The sequence below is a fragment of the Nyctereutes procyonoides genome, unplaced genomic scaffold (genome assembly GCF_905146905.1).
Source record: "Nyctereutes procyonoides isolate TBG_1078 unplaced genomic scaffold, NYPRO_anot_genome, whole genome shotgun sequence".
NCBI classification, from domain to species: Eukaryota; Metazoa; Chordata; class Mammalia; order Carnivora; family Canidae; genus Nyctereutes; species Nyctereutes procyonoides.
In genome coordinates, this window is record NW_026575133.1 from 18,709 (window position 1) to 36,414 (window position 17,706).

At 42.1% G+C, this 17,706-nt stretch overlaps 1 protein-coding gene across 2 annotated transcripts in view; it reads right to left on the reverse strand.

Annotated features, from left to right (window-relative positions):
- Positions 1-6,071: 6,071 nt before the first annotated feature.
- The window catches only part of MYOF (myoferlin), a 144,176-nt gene continuing 132,541 nt past the window's right edge, over positions 6,072-17,706 (reverse strand). For both annotated transcript variants that reach the window (XM_055346146.1, XM_055346145.1), the window contains 6 exons: positions 14,463-14,604; positions 11,880-11,979; positions 10,552-10,742; positions 8,576-8,685; positions 8,051-8,198; positions 6,072-6,654 (listed from right to left, as the gene is read on the reverse strand). In XM_055346146.1, the coding sequence (XP_055202121.1) occupies positions 6,616-6,654; positions 8,051-8,198; positions 8,576-8,685; positions 10,552-10,742; positions 11,880-11,979; positions 14,463-14,604 (730 nt within the window). In that variant the 3' untranslated portion in view covers positions 6,072-6,615. The remainder of the gene's footprint in view (positions 6,655-8,050; positions 8,199-8,575; positions 8,686-10,551; positions 10,743-11,879; positions 11,980-14,462; positions 14,605-17,706) is intronic.

Consider the following 17,706-nt stretch of genomic DNA (forward strand, 5'->3'; position numbering starts at 1 on the left):
CAACCACTTACTCAAAGGAACCACGCTAGCGCATTCCAGTTAGGTCTGCTGAAGGCAAAGGAGGAAAAGACTTTCCTTACAGCCATTCATTTGTCTACTCAGCAACTATAGGCAAACTTTATCTTACTGCGTTTCACTTTATTGCACTTCGTGGGTATTGCGTTTTTTACGAACTGAGGGTTTGTGGCAACCGTGAGTCGAGCAAGTCTATTGGCACCATTTTTCCAACTGCATTTGCTCACTTTGTGTAATCGCATTTTGGTAATTTAAGACTTTTTCACTTTTATTATTATATTTCTTATGGTGATTTGTGATCAGCGCTCTTTGATGTTACTACTATAACCGTTTTGGGGTGCCATGAACTGTGCCCATATAAGACAGCAAACTTAATAAATGCACGTGTTCCGACTGCTCCACCGACTGGCTGTTGCCCCATTTCTCTCCCTCTCCTCAGGCCTCCCTGCCCCCTGTGACACAGCAATATTGAAATCAGGCCAGTTAATAACCTTACAGTGGCTTCCAGGTGGAAGGAAGAGTCACACATCTCTCATTCCAAATCAACAGCTAGAAAATGATTAAGAATAGTGCAGAGGGATCCCTGGGTGGCGCAGCGGTTTGGCGCCTGCCTTTGGCCCAGGGTGCGATCCTGGAGACCCGGGATCGAATCCCACATCGGGCTCCTGGTGCATGGAGCCTGCTTCTCCCTCTGCCTGTGTCTCTGCCTCTCTCTCTCTCTCTCTCTCTCTCTCTCTGTGACTATCATAAATAAATAAAAATAAAAAAAATTTATAAAAAAGAATAGTGCAGAGAACATGTTGAAAGCTGAGAGAGGCTGAAGGCTAGGCCTCTTGAGCCCGTTAGCCATGTTGTCAATGCAAAAGAAAAGCTCTTGAAGGAAATTAAAAGTGCTACTCCAGTAAACGCATGATAAGAAAGCAGAGCAGGGCAGCCCAGGTGGCTCAGCGGTTTAGTGCCGCCTTCAGCCCAGGGTGTGATCCTGGAGTCCTGAGATCAAGTCCTACATTGGGCTCCCTGCATGGAGCCTGCTTCTCCCTCTGCCTGTGTCTCTGCCTCTCTCTTTCCCTCTCTCTCTCTCTTTCTCTGTCTCTCATGAATAAATAAATGAAATCTTAAAAAAAAAAAAGTAGAACAGCCTTTTCTGTTCTAGTTCTAGTGGTCTGGATAGAGGAGCCAACCAGTCATAACATTTCCTTAAGCTAAAGCCTAATCCAGAGCAAGGCCCTAATTTTCTTCAACTCTGTGAAGGCTGGGAGAGGTGAAGAACCTGCAAAAGAAAAGTCTGAAGCTAGCAGAGGTTGGATCATGAGGTTTAAGGAAAGAAGCGAACTCCATAACATAAAAGCGAAGCAGCAAGTGTTGATGTAGAAGTGCAGTAAGTTATCCAGAAGATCTAGCTAAGATAACGAAGGTAGCTACACTCAACAGCAGATTTCAGATTTTTCCATGTGGAGGGAATAGTCTTACATTGGAAGAAGTTGACATCTAGGACTTTCATAACTAGAGTGAAGTCAATGCCTGGCTTCAAAGGAGAAGCTGACTCGCTTGTTAGGGGCTAATGCAGCTGGTGACTTAAGTTGAAGCCAATGCCAATTTACTATGCCACAAATCCTAAAGCTTTTAAGAATTATGCTAAACCTACTCTGCCTGTGCTCTATAAATGGAACAACAAAACCTGGATGACACGCACATCTGTTTACATAAGGGTTTACTGAGTGTTTTAAGCCTACTGTTTTAAGCCTACTAACCTACTGCTCAGGAAAACGATTCCTTCAAAAATATCACTGCCCTTTGACAGTAGAGCCGATCACCTAAGAGCTGTGATGGAGATGCATGAGATTAATGCTGTTTTCATGCCTGGTAACACCATATCCATTCTGTAGCCCATAAATCAAGAAGTCATTTCGACTTTCAATTCTTATTATTTAAGAAATACACTTTGTAAGGCTACGGCTGCCATACATAATGATTTCTCTGCTGGATCTTGGCAAAATAAATGGAAAACTTTCCAGAAAGGATTCACCATTTTACATGCCATTAAGTCATAGTTCATGGAAGGAGGTCAAGATAGCAACGTTTATAGGAGTTTGGAAGAAGTTGATTCCAACACTCAGGGATGACTTTGAGGAGTTCAAATCTTCTGTGGAGGAAGTAACTGCAGATGTAGTAGAAAGAGCAAGAGAACTAGAATTGAAAGTGGAGCCTGAAGATGTGACCAAATTGCAGCAGTCGTGTGATAACACTGTCAGGGATGAGAAGTTGCTTCTCATGGATGAGCAAAGAAAGCAATTTCTTGAGGTGGAATCTATTCCTGGTGAAGATGCCATGAAGATTGTTTAAATGGCAACAAAAGATTTAGAATATTACACAAACTTAACTGATAAAGCAGAGGCAGAGTTTGAGAGGATTGACTCCAATTTTGAAAGAAGTTCTACCTTGGGTAAAATGCTGTCAAATAGCATTGCATGCTACAGAGAAATCGTTCATGAGAGGAAGACAGTGCAGCAAACTTCATTATTGTCGTATTTTAAGAAACTGCCACAGCCACCCCAACCTTCAGCAGCTACCACCCTGATCAGTCAGCAGCAATGAACCTCAAGGCAAGACCCTTTGCTCCACCACCAAAAAGATTATGACTCTGAAAGGTCAGATGATGGTTAGCATTTTTTTAGCAAAGGTATTTTTATTTTTACTTATTTTTTTATTTTTTTATTTTTACTTTTTTTAAAAGTAGGATCCACACCCAGCGTGGAGCCCCTTGTAGGGCTTGAACTCATGACCAGGGCTGAAATCAAGAGTCAGATGCCTAACCGACTGAACTACCCAGATGTCCCAAGCAAAAGTATTTTTAAATTAAAATGTGTACATTAGTGTTTTAGACATAATGCTACTGCATACTTAATAGGCTACAATATGGTATAAACTTAACTTTTGGATGCACTGGGAAACCAAAACAATTCATTTGACTCACTTTATTGCTGTATTCATTAAGCCTACACTATCTCCTAGGTATGCCTGTGTTCCTCGAGTGAGGTACTGGGCAAGAGTGTATTGATTGCTGGGGTTCCCTGGAAGGAAGGCTGATAATCAACCTGCACACACTGTATGGCAGGTCTAGGTTTTAATAGCCATTCTCCATTGTGATGGGGTGAAGCATCTGTTCTGATTGGCTGGTGTCAGTGCAATACTGATTGTTAAATATTCAAAATAACAGTCTTGTCTGGAATAATGCTCTTCTGTGGAACTTACTATTTTTTCTCCAAGAAAATTTCACTTTAAGTGAAATTGTCTCCCTTACATGACAAGTGTCCCCTAAATTAGCTGAAAGCTGTAGATCTTCTGTTAATTATAAGGGAGATAATGTGATGTCCTAAGAAAGTAGCAATTTGGGTGTAGGTACGATGGGACTCCAGAGGGTTAGGAGTCTAGCTCATGAATAGCTGGCTGCTCGGAATGAGAGCCAGGAAGACACCTGTCAACTCCATAATGAGGAGGGCCCAGTGGTCCCCAACCTGGAGCAGTCTGAAAGCACTGGAAGAATGCAGATGTCCCTGCCACCATACACACATACTGGCTTCTACACTACTGCCTGAAAGGGGAGAACTGACCTGTTTTCCTTCCTCCTTCACTTTCTTCTTTCTCGGTCTTGAGGAAGTAGAAGGCAGTCTTCTAGTTTGCTTTTCTCCTATTTAGTGAGTCTTGGAAAAGAATCTGCTTTTATCTGCTTTTGGAACTAGGACATCAGATTTTTACCAGTCTGATGTAATACCGAAAGCTTCTAAGTGTTGAATACCCGCCAGGCCTCAGATACGCCGAGGTGCTTTACATAAACGATTCCATTCGTCCTCACCTTAACTCAGTGAGGAAGCTTTATTGTTCCCAGGTTGCAGATGAGTCTGAGGCATGACCAAGATACAGATCCAGGCCGGCTGCCCTGAGGCACCCTGGGGTGATCTTACAGCTGTTACCTCTGTCCTAAAGGAGCTTACAGCCAGTCGCAAAAACAAGCCACACCTCTATAGCTACAAGGTGAAGCTATAACAAAGCATGGCAACATTGTCAAACTTGATCTCTTCGTTGTAGGGAAAGAAAAATTGTCATGAGCCTCCAATGTTGATTTATTTTTATAAATTACTGAAATATGCACAAATATAAGTCGTGCATAAACTCCTTACACTGCTAATATTTTAGTGCATCTCTTTATGGGCACACATGTATTCTGGGACTTATTTTATATACATTTGTATTATGATTTTTTTGGTTGTGTCTCACATATCAGCATTTTCCGATGTCAGTAACACAATTTTAAAAATTGATATATTTTCATCCTTGCACTGATATAGGGATTTTACCATATATTCAACCATTTCCCTATATTTGGGCATTTAGATTGTTTCTGATTTGTACCATTATAAGACATATCATCACATACATTTTTGTACATGAACCTTTGGCTGCCTTTCTGATCATTTCCTTGGAGTTAATACTCAGGAGTACAAGTACTGGGTCAAAGGGCACAAACATTTTTAAGGCTTTTAACATTTCTCTCCAGGAAATGTGCTAGTACTTTTGCATCTGATACTGAAAGATCACTTTGGGGCCTAAGAGGTATTGGCCAGAACTTCAAGGGTAGGCAGAGCTTCTACCAGTGCAGGTTGGCAGAGGCATTCGGCTGGGAGAAGACCTGCCCAGGCTCAGGGAGGAGAGTACAAGGTGCCTCGGGGAAATGGCAAGCCATTTGATTTAAAAAAAAATTAAATTTGCCAACATATAATAAACACCCAGTGCTCATCCCTTCAAGTGCCCTCCTTAGTGCCCGTCACCCAGTTACCCCATCCTCTCACCCACCTCCCCTTCTGCAACCCTTTGTTTGTTTCCCAGAGTTATGAGTCTCTCATGGTTTGTCTCTCTCTCTAATTTTTCCTACTGTTTCCCTCCTTTCCCTTATAATCCCTTTCACTATTTCTTATATTCCACATATGAGTGAAACAATATGATGGTGGTCTTTTTCTCTGATTGACTTACTTCATTCAGCATAATACCATCCAGTTCCATCCACGTTGAAGCAAATGGTAGGTTTTCATCTCTTCTGATGGCTGAGTAATCTTCCATTGTATACATAGACCACATCTTCTTTATCCATTCATCTGTCGAAGGACATCTCGGCTCCTCCCACAGTTTGGCTATTGTGGACATTGCTGCTCTAAACATCGCGGTGCAGGTGTCCTGGCGTTTCACTACATCAGTATCTTTGAGGTAAATGCCCCGTAGGAGCATTCTGATTTAGTTAGTGCTGTGTCTCTCAATACACTTAGAATGTTAACATTTGGGGGAGAACATAAAATGTTCAAAATGTGAAACAACTTGGCAATAATGCTAATAAGACAGTCACCATTGTGATATAATGTCTAAATGTCCAAAAGCAACACCATTATTGTACCATATCTTGCTCCCCCGGGGTTCTTAGAAATGAACTGTTTGTTGATTTCGCCATGGAATCCTATAGCATCAGGACAGTGTTCTACAAGGTGCTCTGTGTCTGATGTCAGCATGAAGCCACACTGGTTGCTCCTGTCATACATTTACTTGACCATTCAGTTCCATGCCCCTCTTGACAGTGTTCCCATCGGTGGTATAGTGTTGTGGTTAAGAAGTTATGAAGGAAAGAACCCAGACTGCCTGGGTTCTAATTCCAGCTCTACCATTTATTGTTTGTGTGGCCTTATGCAAGTTACCTTTGTGCCTCAAATTCTTCAACTATAAAATGGGGTTGCTGCTATGTACCTTTATAGGATTATCTTGAAGATTAAATGAGTTAATACACATAAAGCATTTGTAACAATGTGGTGTACAGAATAAGTACATTTAATAAGCATGAGCTTTTATTATTATTATATTAGCCTCAGTTTGGCCCCCTGGCTAAGATTTGGTAGCACACATATAAAAGGTTTATGGCCAAGTGGTATGCGGTGGCTTTCCATCCACAGAAACCCAGAGGACTAGAAACTGCCTCCTTCCCAACTCAGTCCATAGCTACAATAAACAGCTACATGTCAAAGTTGAAATGTTTTTATTTGGGTTCATCACAGAGATTGAATAAAGTCTCATGACATTCATCCATATAAAATACCATAAAAATAGTTGTAGGCATAAATAAGAATTACTCTTATTCTTTTTTTTACTCTAACTTATTCTAACTATTTTATAATGCACAGTCCTTTTTGTTTATTACAAATAAGAAGTATATGAAGATGCAGAAATTTTCTAATTTGATTTCAGCAGTTTCTAAAAATTGAATTAAAAAATTAAGGACCCATAAAAAGATGCTTTTTAAATGGAACCAGCCACCTTGAAAAATATCCTAAAAAACATGGTTAAAACTTCATAATATTTCAACAGATAACAAAATACAAATGTTGCTCATTGGTCTGACTTTCCAGGACCTAGACCCTCCAGTAGCTGCTGGCCTCAATGAAGTAACATAACAAGCCACCGGGATGTAGTGTCAGACATGAACAAAATCACTCTTGGTCCCATCCATAAACAGAGACAGAATCCCTCATTGCTGGATGTATTGCAACGAAGCTTTTGCTTTCACTATGCATTTGGCCTCACAATCTTCATTGACAAATAATTCTGAAGAGAAAACAGAAAGAATGTTAAAAAAATAATATTGAAGTTCAGTTTTTCTAGCATCAACACTACTGACATTTAGAACTACATTATTATTATTTTTTATTTATTTATTTTTTGGAACTACATTTTTATTGCTGGGGACTGTCCCATGAACCTCAGGGTATGCAGCATTCCTGGCCTGCACCCCTCAGGTGTGACAATTAAAATGTCTCCAGGAATTGCCAACCACTGTCACGAGAGCAAAACTGCCCCCAGTTGAGAATCATTGGTTTAGATCAATAGAATCTAAATCAGTAAAAAGGAATTACTGTGAGTTTTTTTTTTTAAGTGATCAAGACAGATTGGACTCTTGACAAGTAGAAGCCGATGTGTGTGTGCATTGACAACCAAAGTATTATACTGGAGATAAATAGAAACCCTACATCTCTGCTGTTATAGTTGTGACTATGTTACCCTACACAAAAACAGCTGTATTATTACCAATACGAATCAAAGTAAGTCTTTAAATGCCTAGGCTGTCCCTTCTCCACTTGGCAAAATGGACTTCACCTCCTTGGTGAAACCATCCTCAGCAATGGGATCCTATGCTCATCTGTTCATCTCTCCATAAAAGTTTGCCTTTCCTAGCAATTTACTTATCCATATGCCTGCTTTTCCCTAGGCCCTGAACTGCTGGTAGGCAGAAATCACACCTTGGTGATCTCAACATCCCAATTCCTAGCCTGTAGCAGATGCTCAATAAATCCCTTGAATGAAAGTAGGACTTCTAGGCACACCAGCAAACCTCCTGTCTAGACTCCCATCTATGACTGAGGTGACTGAGGAAAATTAGGGGAGAAGTTATGTGATGCAGGCCTTAAAGAACAAATAAGGTTTTGATAGACTCTGGTAAGGGAACAGCATTGGCACAGGCATCCTGGAAGGTAAGGGCAATACCTGCAGGGGGGTGGGAAGGGACTAGCTAGTTGGGGTAAAGTTCAGGGTTAATGTAGATCTATACTGGGCCCAGATGCAGGGATCTGTGAATGCTAGGGTTAAGGAGTTAGCTTGCAGGATGGTTTGGGACAAGAACGTGTGATGGCAGGAAGATCAGTCAGAAATGTTGGCTGTTGTCCTGACATACATTGCTAAAGGTCTGAGGGATTTCTCCTAGAATTCTTGATATCAACATGTTTTTCAAACCAAGAAGTTCTGCCCGTAATTCATACAACCCTAAGAATGTCATTCTCATCACAACACACATTACTTTCAATTTTCCACAGGCTGAGGGCTGCAATACCACAACTGCTAAGTAGGTCCATCTATTGAGTGGCAGGCAACCAAGGCAAGAACCACATTGGATGACTGACCATAATTCACACACAAAAAGCCAAGACATGAGGCCAAGCACTCATACCGGTAAGGAGTACAGGAGCACGGCCACAAAGAGCAGCAGGATCAGTAGGATCAGCAGGCCAATGATCACCCACTTAAATCGGCGCCACACAATGAACTTCATGGTCTTACATGGGTTGGTGAACCAGAGGAAGGAGGTTTCTGGTCGGCTGCATTGCAAAGAAATGGTTTTACCTACCCAAGTCGGGTGGGACAGATATTTTACTTCAGACCCTAATACAGTTTAAAGAATAATTAATAACATTGAAAAAGTCAGGAAAAGGTATTATTCCTCATCATTGGCTGAGAAAGATTCTATAACATTTTATGGCCTCTTAAGATGTTAAAGATATTCTGGACTTCGGTTTTGTGGGGAAGGAGAAAGGTTAAAATGAAGCCGGATCACCAAGCTCACCATCCCCCACTCCCCTCAAGTGCAAAATTAAGACACCACTGAATCCATTCCATTAAGCTCATTGGAAGGGGGGCTTTCAGACTGCAGGTGTTTGGGGATCAGACATTGTGGAGAACAAAGAGGGCTTCTCACTTTGGTGGGTCCAGCTTGGGGTTCATGTTGGGTTCATCCCGTCCCTTCCCGGCTGGCCTCTCGTCTGCCTCCTTCTCATTGAGGATTTCCAATGTCATCTCCACTTTCCCCTTCAGTAAAGCAGAACAGGTTAAACACATGACATCACGTTTCACAAATATTTTCACTTCAACCCAAGGAGTATTCCCTGAGCAATGATTTTTATTCTTGTAAAACAATCTTTAGATTGCCTTAAATTTTCCTCAAGAGATTTCATTGCATTTCCTTTTCCATGTGTTTCTGAACCAACCCCTTGTGGGAAACTGAGAGGACAAATTGCTTTCCCTCCCCTTGCTCCCTGCTTTTCATTCTCTGTACTCCATCCTCTAACTTTCTCATATCCATCTCCTTGCCTTCTCACACACTGTCCTTTGTAACTTTATTTAGGCCAGGTTAGCCTAAATCCTGCTAAGAACAGAATGTAACACTGATTGAGCATTAACTGTAGACTCTGAGAGACTCTCCATGGCTTCCTGTTTACCCATGGTTGCCCCGCTGTATGGAGAAGGGAGGGCATGTCATGGGTACTCGATGTATACTACCTGAGTACACGAATGAATGAGTGAATGAATGAATGAATGCTGCCTCCATGTTCATACAGGTGTCCTAAGTGGACACCTTTTAAGCTTTCTATGTGGGTAATCTCATGTGATGCTCACAGCAACCCTATAAAGCAGGTATTGCTATGACCCTTATATGTGCTTGAGGACGCTGAAGCCAAAAGAGGTCTAGAAAGTTGCCCACTTTTATGGCCAGGCTTGTAAATGGACTTTCTAGGACTCTGGAATGCCCACTAGGTCACCAACATTCTGAGAACCCCAACTCAGAGAATCGATTTTATGATGGAGCCATATGACTCCTATGCTGACAAGTCAGACAAAATATGGTATCTGACTGACAAGTTGCTACATCTCTCCCAGCCTGTTTTTGGGGTTTGTTTTTGTTTTACTTAGTTCAGTAGTGGTTTTATTTTTTTTAAATAAAAAAACTAAAAAACATTTTTTTAAAAACTGAAGTAGAGTTGACATAAAATGTTATATCCCAGCCTGTTTCTTGAATCTACAAAATGGAGCTAATGTCTAGTCTGGAATTGTCAGTAGAACTAAATGAGATTATGTGTAAACTACTCTATAGTGGTAGAAAACAGAGAAGTGGTTTCCTGGGCTAGGAGTAGAGGCTAATAGTAGAGTGCAAAGGGCACAAGGAACCTTCTAGAGCAATGGGAATGTTCTCGATCTTGATGCTGGTGGTGGTTTTAGGGGTATTTATATCAGTCAAAACTCATGGAATTGTGCACTATAAATGGGTGCAGTTTATACCTCAAAGTCGTTTTCAAAAACAAGATTATGAACATGAGGCACTTAGCATGTTCCCCAGCTCCTAATCAATGATCTAGAATGTTAGTTGTTATTAATAGCAATAATACATGATAAATGAGGTAGTCTTCTGTGACATGGCATGGTGACCCAGACTTCTGCTTTTCTATCATGATTTATCTGGGAATTCTCCAAACTTGCTTGTAAGTTTCAGCCTTCTTGTCCAGTGGGTGTCAAGGCTCCCTGCTTCCTCCACCTTTTTAAATTTATTTTTTTAAACAAGAAGAGTTTGAGTTTGAAGTTCCTTTTCCTGTACTGAATTGTACTGAAAGCTCAGGATAAATTAGCCTTCCTGGTGAAAGAGGGTCCTCAAGAAGCAGAGTGTAGTCACTCGGACTACCAGCTTTTCCACCATTCCAATCCCTCCACCTTACACACAGCCCCAAACATGCTCATGGCATCTGCCACCTTCTCTTGTAATCCCAGTTACAAACCATTCTTGTAACTTAAGGTCTTACCAATGTAACACTTCCTTATCTAATCTGTCATAAATCCATTGAGAGAGGGTAGAGCCTAACTGACAAAAGGAATGAATGACCCAGGACTGGGGAATACTCATACAGCCATCACGCGGGAGCCATCTTTATCTGTGTAGCACGGCCACCAGCCTTTCATGGACTTCTGCTCAAACAGTGAGGCAGTTTTTGCTTTAAGGGGGTTCATGGCTTTGAGGTCTGGAATCATATCCAAACTGCATTTCTCTGATGATTTTGCTGGAATGATGGTGTGATGCAAATCAAGTTCCAGGAAACCTAGCCAAGGAAATAATTAGACCTGAATAAGTTTCAATGGATCGGTGGTTGTTCACAAGTGAACAGAATGTTCTTGTCAGAGGAGAGGCAGACAGTGATTCTGAGCAGGTGATGGGTGAGTTAGAGGAAGGGATCCTGGTAGACATTTAAAATTCCTTCTAGATAGGATGGAAAGTGGTAGAAGAAATATCTGTCCCCTGCTCTGTGTCTCACAGAGGATAACATGGTTTATTTCTCAAAGATACCAGCATGAACAGAGCTCTGCTACAAGCTCAAAAGAATTAAACATCTACAGACTAGATGCCCACTGAATGCAGATTTGGACTGTGCTCTTAATGGTCTCAGGCTACCCCGAACAGAGGCACTTTGAGCGCTCAGGCTACTTGTGCGGTTTAGGAGTCATATCTCATTGAGGGTGAACACTGAAGTTTTACTTTCAACTGAGGAGGGGGGTGGTAAGCTGATGAGGGGGTTTGGGGAAGAGCCAAAGAACCCCAGGGAATGAAGGCAAAGGCCTGTATTTAAAGAATGTGAGGGAAAAACAGAGCAGGCCAGTGAGACAGACCCAGGGCCTGGGAGAGGAGAATTCGGAAGGGCATTATGTTATTGTGGTGATGGTGGTGGGGCATTCATACCAAGAAAGGGAAGAGTCCAAGGTGGGGGGTGTTTGACTAGTGCCTTTAACCACAGAGGATGGACTCAGGGAGAAGGGAAGAACAATGGCTGGTGACATTAGGGGATTGAGAGCAGTCAGAAGAGGGGGTTGAGGAAGCCAAATCTGATGTGCTGAGGAGGCAGAGTGGGTAGTCTGAACTGGAGGCAGGGCTGCAGCATTCCCTTGTGAAAACAGAATTCGAGTGTTCACTGCAGGACAGGAGCTGGTGCAAGAGCCTCCTTAGGCCCTTAAGGTGGGTGAGGGCCACAGAAAAGGGGGACGTTCGCCACGCCAAAATTCTCAGAGGACTTGAGAGTAAACAGGCAAGGCCGCACTGCCCAGGGGGCTTCCAGCAGGGGGTGTGTCCCAACCCTTAATTACCCATGGTATTGGAGATTAAAACCATTGATTTCAAATTCTAATTGATTTCACTAATTCCAAGTAGAATTTCATAGAGAAAAGTATCCAAATGTAAGCCCTACCCAAATAGTCATCCAGAGAAAACTTGTCATTATCCCATATCTGAATGATCAGTCTGGGTGGGACCCGAAATTCAGTTTGGTCAATACTCCAGAAATGCTCCTAAAATGACAAGAGAAACAAAAAAACCAAATGACACTGACTACTGGACTCTGAAACTTTCCCCTTGGGTCCCCTTGAAACCCCAGTATCAGGGCACGGGGACTTTGTTCTCCTTGGCACCCCACCTTCAACACCCCCTCCCCTTGCCCTCAACCCTCCAGCCCATGGTATGGAGCCCATGGTATGGAGCCAGGCTCCTCAGGAAATCTCAAGGCCACCAGCTGGGTGACAAAAAAGTTGTCCCAGGCAATTCCCAAACAGAAGGTTTCCTGTCTGTTGTGTTCCTATCGCTGCAACTCCCTGCTGCTACTCCTGGGGTTTGGGGTGTGATTGTATCTGTGCCGTCCCCCACCCCGCCCCCGGCCCAGACCACTATGGCCAGCTCAGACTAGCCTCCCAAAGCCAGGCTGTTTTAGGCCAGCCTACAATATCACCTGCTGGGGTGTCACATTTGCTCAGTGACCTTCCACCCACCCAACATGGACATCTGAGCACAGTCATTTCACATGGGGGTGAGGAGACTGGGGTTCAGCTTTCACTCTTCTATCAGCACAGATTTAAAATGTCCTGATATTTTTGGCTTTTGAAAATATTGCTGTTTTACACGCTATAATCAACCAAGATCCCCAGATTCCTCATTCTAAAGTTAGGTGGAGGGAGGACTGAGTGAGGATCCTCCAGGTTCTCCCCTCTGGTCTCTGCCTCTGCCTGAACAACATTCGCCAAACATAATAACCTCTCCACAGCCTAATTACACCTACATTCCTCAGGCCTCAGCAGAATGAGATTCCCCCAGGGTTTCATGCATTCGAAGAAACATGGTTGGGTTGTTTCTAGTTTTTCTTTTTTTTTTTTTTTCCTTTTTTTTTTCTTCTTTCAGGTGGGTGAGGGTCAGACGGAGAAAGAGAGAGAATCTTTTTTTTTTTTTTTTTGAGAGAGAGAGAGAATCTTAAGCAGCCTCTTTCCCCAGAGCAAGCCCAACTTGGGACTCGATCTCACAACCCTGAGCCAAAATCAAGAGTTAAAAGCTTAACTGACTGAGCCACCCAGATGCCCCTGTTTCATGTTTTTCAAATGACGTTTCAGGAATGTTGCCCTTTGCAGGACTCAGGGGCCCTGGCTCTGAGGGGCTAGGAAGTCCATTTGGCTATTGCCTGGCCCCACTGACCATCCTGTGTGGGGTCACGCTCAGGTGGCACTCAGGGCATGGAGAGGTCCAACACTGGATGCAGATAAGTAGGAAAGGCCTACCTGACCCTAAATCCCTCTCTTCCTCACCAGTCTGCCTCACCATCTGGAAGTGTGCATGATTCGACATCAGCTTGAGCCTCTGTGTCTCTAGAAAGGGCCCTTTGAAGGCATTTATCTTGCTTGGCACAGAAAAGTGCTCCCTACACCAGCGGAGGGTAGAGTCTGGCGAGGTGGGACATGAAGCAGGTGCATTTTGATCAGGGGTGGGGAGGGGATCTATAAAAGACATCTGTTATGATTGCCTGCTCAGATTTCTGCCCCCTTTTGGGGAAGAAAGCATCCAGATTTTCCTTGGGGACTCTCTTCCAGTCCATGCAGTTTGGGAAGAAGTAACACTGTTCCTGATTCTAGAGCTGGGCCCATTGGAGCACTGCCTCCCCAGGCCACATTGGTTGGCTCAGGGATGGGAACGTGACCCTACACAGACAGAGACTCTGAGGCCCGATGCCACAGCTCTGGTTGGCACCACCGGGACTTAGTTCTTCTCTTTCTGCTGAGGTTGCTAGGAGGGCAGGAGGTGGGCTGGGGCTGCTGGTGGCCATCTTGCTTCACCACGGAATGCGGTCCATGGGAGAAGGCAAGACGGGGGTGGAGAAAGTGAGAGGAATTCCTAAAGACATCAGTTCAACCTGGGATCCAACGTTCCTAAGCCATCCAGCCCTGGACTTTTTAGTAATGTGAACCAATAAATCACTTTTTTAGTATAAGCCAATTTGAGTTGAGTTCTGTAACTAGAGTCTTAACTAATTAAGACCATGAGGGCCATGAACCTTCATGGAAGTGCTTCTGGAGGAGGTAAAGCAGATGCTGAGGTTTAATAAAGAAGGTAAAAGGGAAATTTCACCTACTTTAATATTTTGCCTCTGTTTGGTTAATGAGTCAAACAGTTCTGCTTATCATGAGAAGAAACCAGTCTCTCTGTGACATAAAAACCCACTGGGCTTATTGCATATATTAACACAAGACCCTCAGGTTTACCCTTTACTAGATCCTTCACCCAGCTGCCAACATGTTAGGGAAGGACAACTGTGTTCTTGACACTTCCTAATTGCACAAATAGCTGTCTTAGTTTTGTTACTCTGGGTAAGTATCTGTAGGTCTCAGATTCCCCATCTGCATCAAGAGGGAGCTGGACTCATGACCTTAGAAGCGCGGAACAGCTCCTATAGCCCCCGTATCTGTTAAAGCAGACCCATGACACCCACTTCCCATGGGCATAAAGCAGAGCTCACTTTTTTAGCAACGATACAGAGTTGTTCAGCTGGGAGGTAGTCAAATGGGAAAACAAATCTCCAGTTAAAATTCCCTTCCCCGTCCAAGGACCTGTAATGGACATCTGTTTTCTGTTTGTTTTCTTCATTGCCAGGAATCCAGCTGAAAAGCAGAAGCAAACAGACTTAGCCTCATGTGATTGACAAGTAATCTAGCCGCAAAATTGTGCAGTGATTAGGGGAGTGAAGGGCAAGAGAATTAATGCACTTCTCTTGGGCAGGTTCCAGTTATCTACGGAGCTGGGGGTGATTTATGAAGGGGAGGCGCTCTGTTGCATCCAACACCGGTTGTAGCCAAATAAAACATAATTTCTCTAAAACCAAAGCAGGAAACCCTTTAGACTTCAGTTAATGGGGATAAGGTGACATTTTCTGGAAAATATCAACAACTTAGCTTCTATTTTGGGAATGCTGAAGCTTGCTGGCTATGATGCTAGTCTTCCTAACTATAACTCATCAGTGTCTGTCATCACTGCTGATAGGCTTAATGAATATGAGTTAGTTCAAAATTTTAGCATTTCCTCTTCTACATTTTACTTAAGCAAACAAAACAGGCATGACTCAAGTAATCTTACAGCTTCCTTTTATTATTCTTAAATTCACTATGATCACATTAATGAGACTAGCAAGAGAGATGTAAGCTGTTATTTCCATGTGCATATTTATGAAAATTCATTTCCATAAACAATTTAACATCTTAACTTTTGACATTTGGAAAGTTTTCTGTGGCTTGTGCCTGGCATGGAGTAGGTCTGTTGAAGGAATGAATGAACGTGCAGGGGAAGAAGTTGTCACATCTGCCTGCTATTGGGAAGGGGCCCGTTGAGGAACCAGGGGAGTGCTGGATTTTAGACTGATAAGGTGGCAGAGTGCATAGTCCTCCCCACTGATGGCCTGTGAGAATCACACTTCACACTGCAATCAACTGTGGAGTTAAAAAAAAAAATACTGATGCCTGGATGACCTTGCCCCCAGTAGAGATTCTTAGTAGGAGGCAGGCGTGGCTATGAACTCACTCTGCCACTTACCATTCTGGGCTTCCTCTCCCATCTGTAAATAAGGTTAACAATGTGTGCTCCCTTCCCTTAGTCAATATGAAGCCAGAATGGGTGCTCATGGCTTAGAAGGGCCAGAATGGGAAGGGGGAAATCCTTAACTGTGTTACTGATCATCTGTCATGAATCAGGTACTCAGCATGCCTTATTTTATTCTTCCCAACAATTATATAACTGATCCATTTTACAGATTAGGAAACTGAGGTCCAGACAGAAATAGCTAAGTTCCACAAGGTCACATAGCCAGTAACAGACAGAATTAAGTATTAAGAATTATGAAGCCCTGGATGGGCTGACCATGGAGACTAGAAAGTCACATGCTAACATTAGATCCTATTATTAGTGGTGGTATTAATATCAATCAACCACACAACAGTTGCACTTTTTGCTCGTTGACTAACTGACTAGCTAGATTCATTGAAAGATTCATCTTTATCCACTTTTAAGCTTTTAAATGAACTTGCTGAAGAGAGATCACACTCTTTGGCTAGGCCCTCAGTGACTTCATTTCCTGACAACATCAATGCCCCAAAGTGCCACCATCCTCCTTGCCTAGATCGCTCACCCCTTGAAGCTCTTCCCTCTCTTTTTTTCCTGAATCTTTTCATATTTAATTCTAAATACGAACCTTTTCACATTTTTATTTCAAAACAAACTAAACAACTACCCTATGAATTTATGTACACATATGTATAATTTTGTATGTATCCAATATGTGAAGGGTCATAGCTGTTCATTATTCTGTGGTAGACAGTAAATATTATGTGTATTAGGGTTAGTAATACACTATCTGTATTAGCATGCGATGGTGCATAAATCATTTTTCACATATAGTATTTAGATTTTAATTCCAAATAGGATGTGGTACTTTAGGTTGTGCTTTTATTCTTTGATTAGAGTTTTCTCTCAGTCCAGTATTTCTTGAGTTTGTTTCTCTGATTTGAAAAAAAAAATGCTTATGATAGTCAAATAAATTTGCATATATATAATTAGCCAGGATTAGTTTTCCTTGGGGAATGGTAATAAGATCCTGAAATGAGAAAGAATAATGAAGAACTTGATGAAACATTCCCTGTTTACAGTGAACCCAAATGATAGTAATTATGTCTTCAACAAAGTTTTGATTGAAGGCCACTTGGGATCATAAGTGAAACTTTGTTATCACTTTATGAATATATTAAATTTCAACAAATCTTATCTTTTATATATCAAAGAACCAAACCTGCTCCATGTGGAATAGTAATAATACTAGCTAACACTTACACAGTGTGATAGTTCTTTTCTGTGTCAGTGTGACTGGCCACGGAGTGCCCAGGTTACAGATTATTCTGGGTGTGTCTTGTGAGGGTGTTTCTGGATAAGATTAGAATCTGAATTGGTGGACTCAGTGAATTAGAGTCCCTGCCGAGTGTGGGTGGGCCTTATCTAATCTGTTGAGGCTAAGAGGCAGAAGGAGGAGTCAGTCTAAACTACCCCACTGGCTTTCCTGAGTCTCCAACTTGCACATGTTGGAATTATGGGACTTCTCAGCCTCCATAATCATGTGTGCTAAGTCCTTATAATAAATTTCCCTCTCTATCTTTCTGATTCTTCCCCTCCCTCTACACACACACACAACTTGTTCTGACTCTCTGGGGAACCCTAATACACATAGTATTTACTATCTCCCAGGCACTGTCCTAAACGCTTTCAGTAACTCAATATTCTGAATATCAGAGCAGTGAGTACTATCTTTTTTTTTTTTTTTAAGCGAGTACTATCTTTATCTGCATTTTACAGATGGATAACAGTGAGCTTACTACTTGCCCAGCTGGTAGGGAAAGTATCAGGATTTCAATCCAGGTAGTTTGGCTCCAGAATCTGGCATTTGCATCACTATGCCATTCTGTATTTGATATCTTTGATCGGGGCATAACAAGAGACTAACATCAACATGGATTATTTGGAATTGAATGATACAAGTAACAGAATAACAGAACTTTACATGTTGGATGTAGGCATTCTGTAAATGTTGGTGGAATCAAAGATTTTTTTGGACATATGCTAATGTTTCCTCTTTTCCATGGATATTAGCTGCTGATAATAAAATATATACAAACTGAAATTTTATTTTATTTTTTTTAAATTTTTTTAAAATTATTTATGACAGT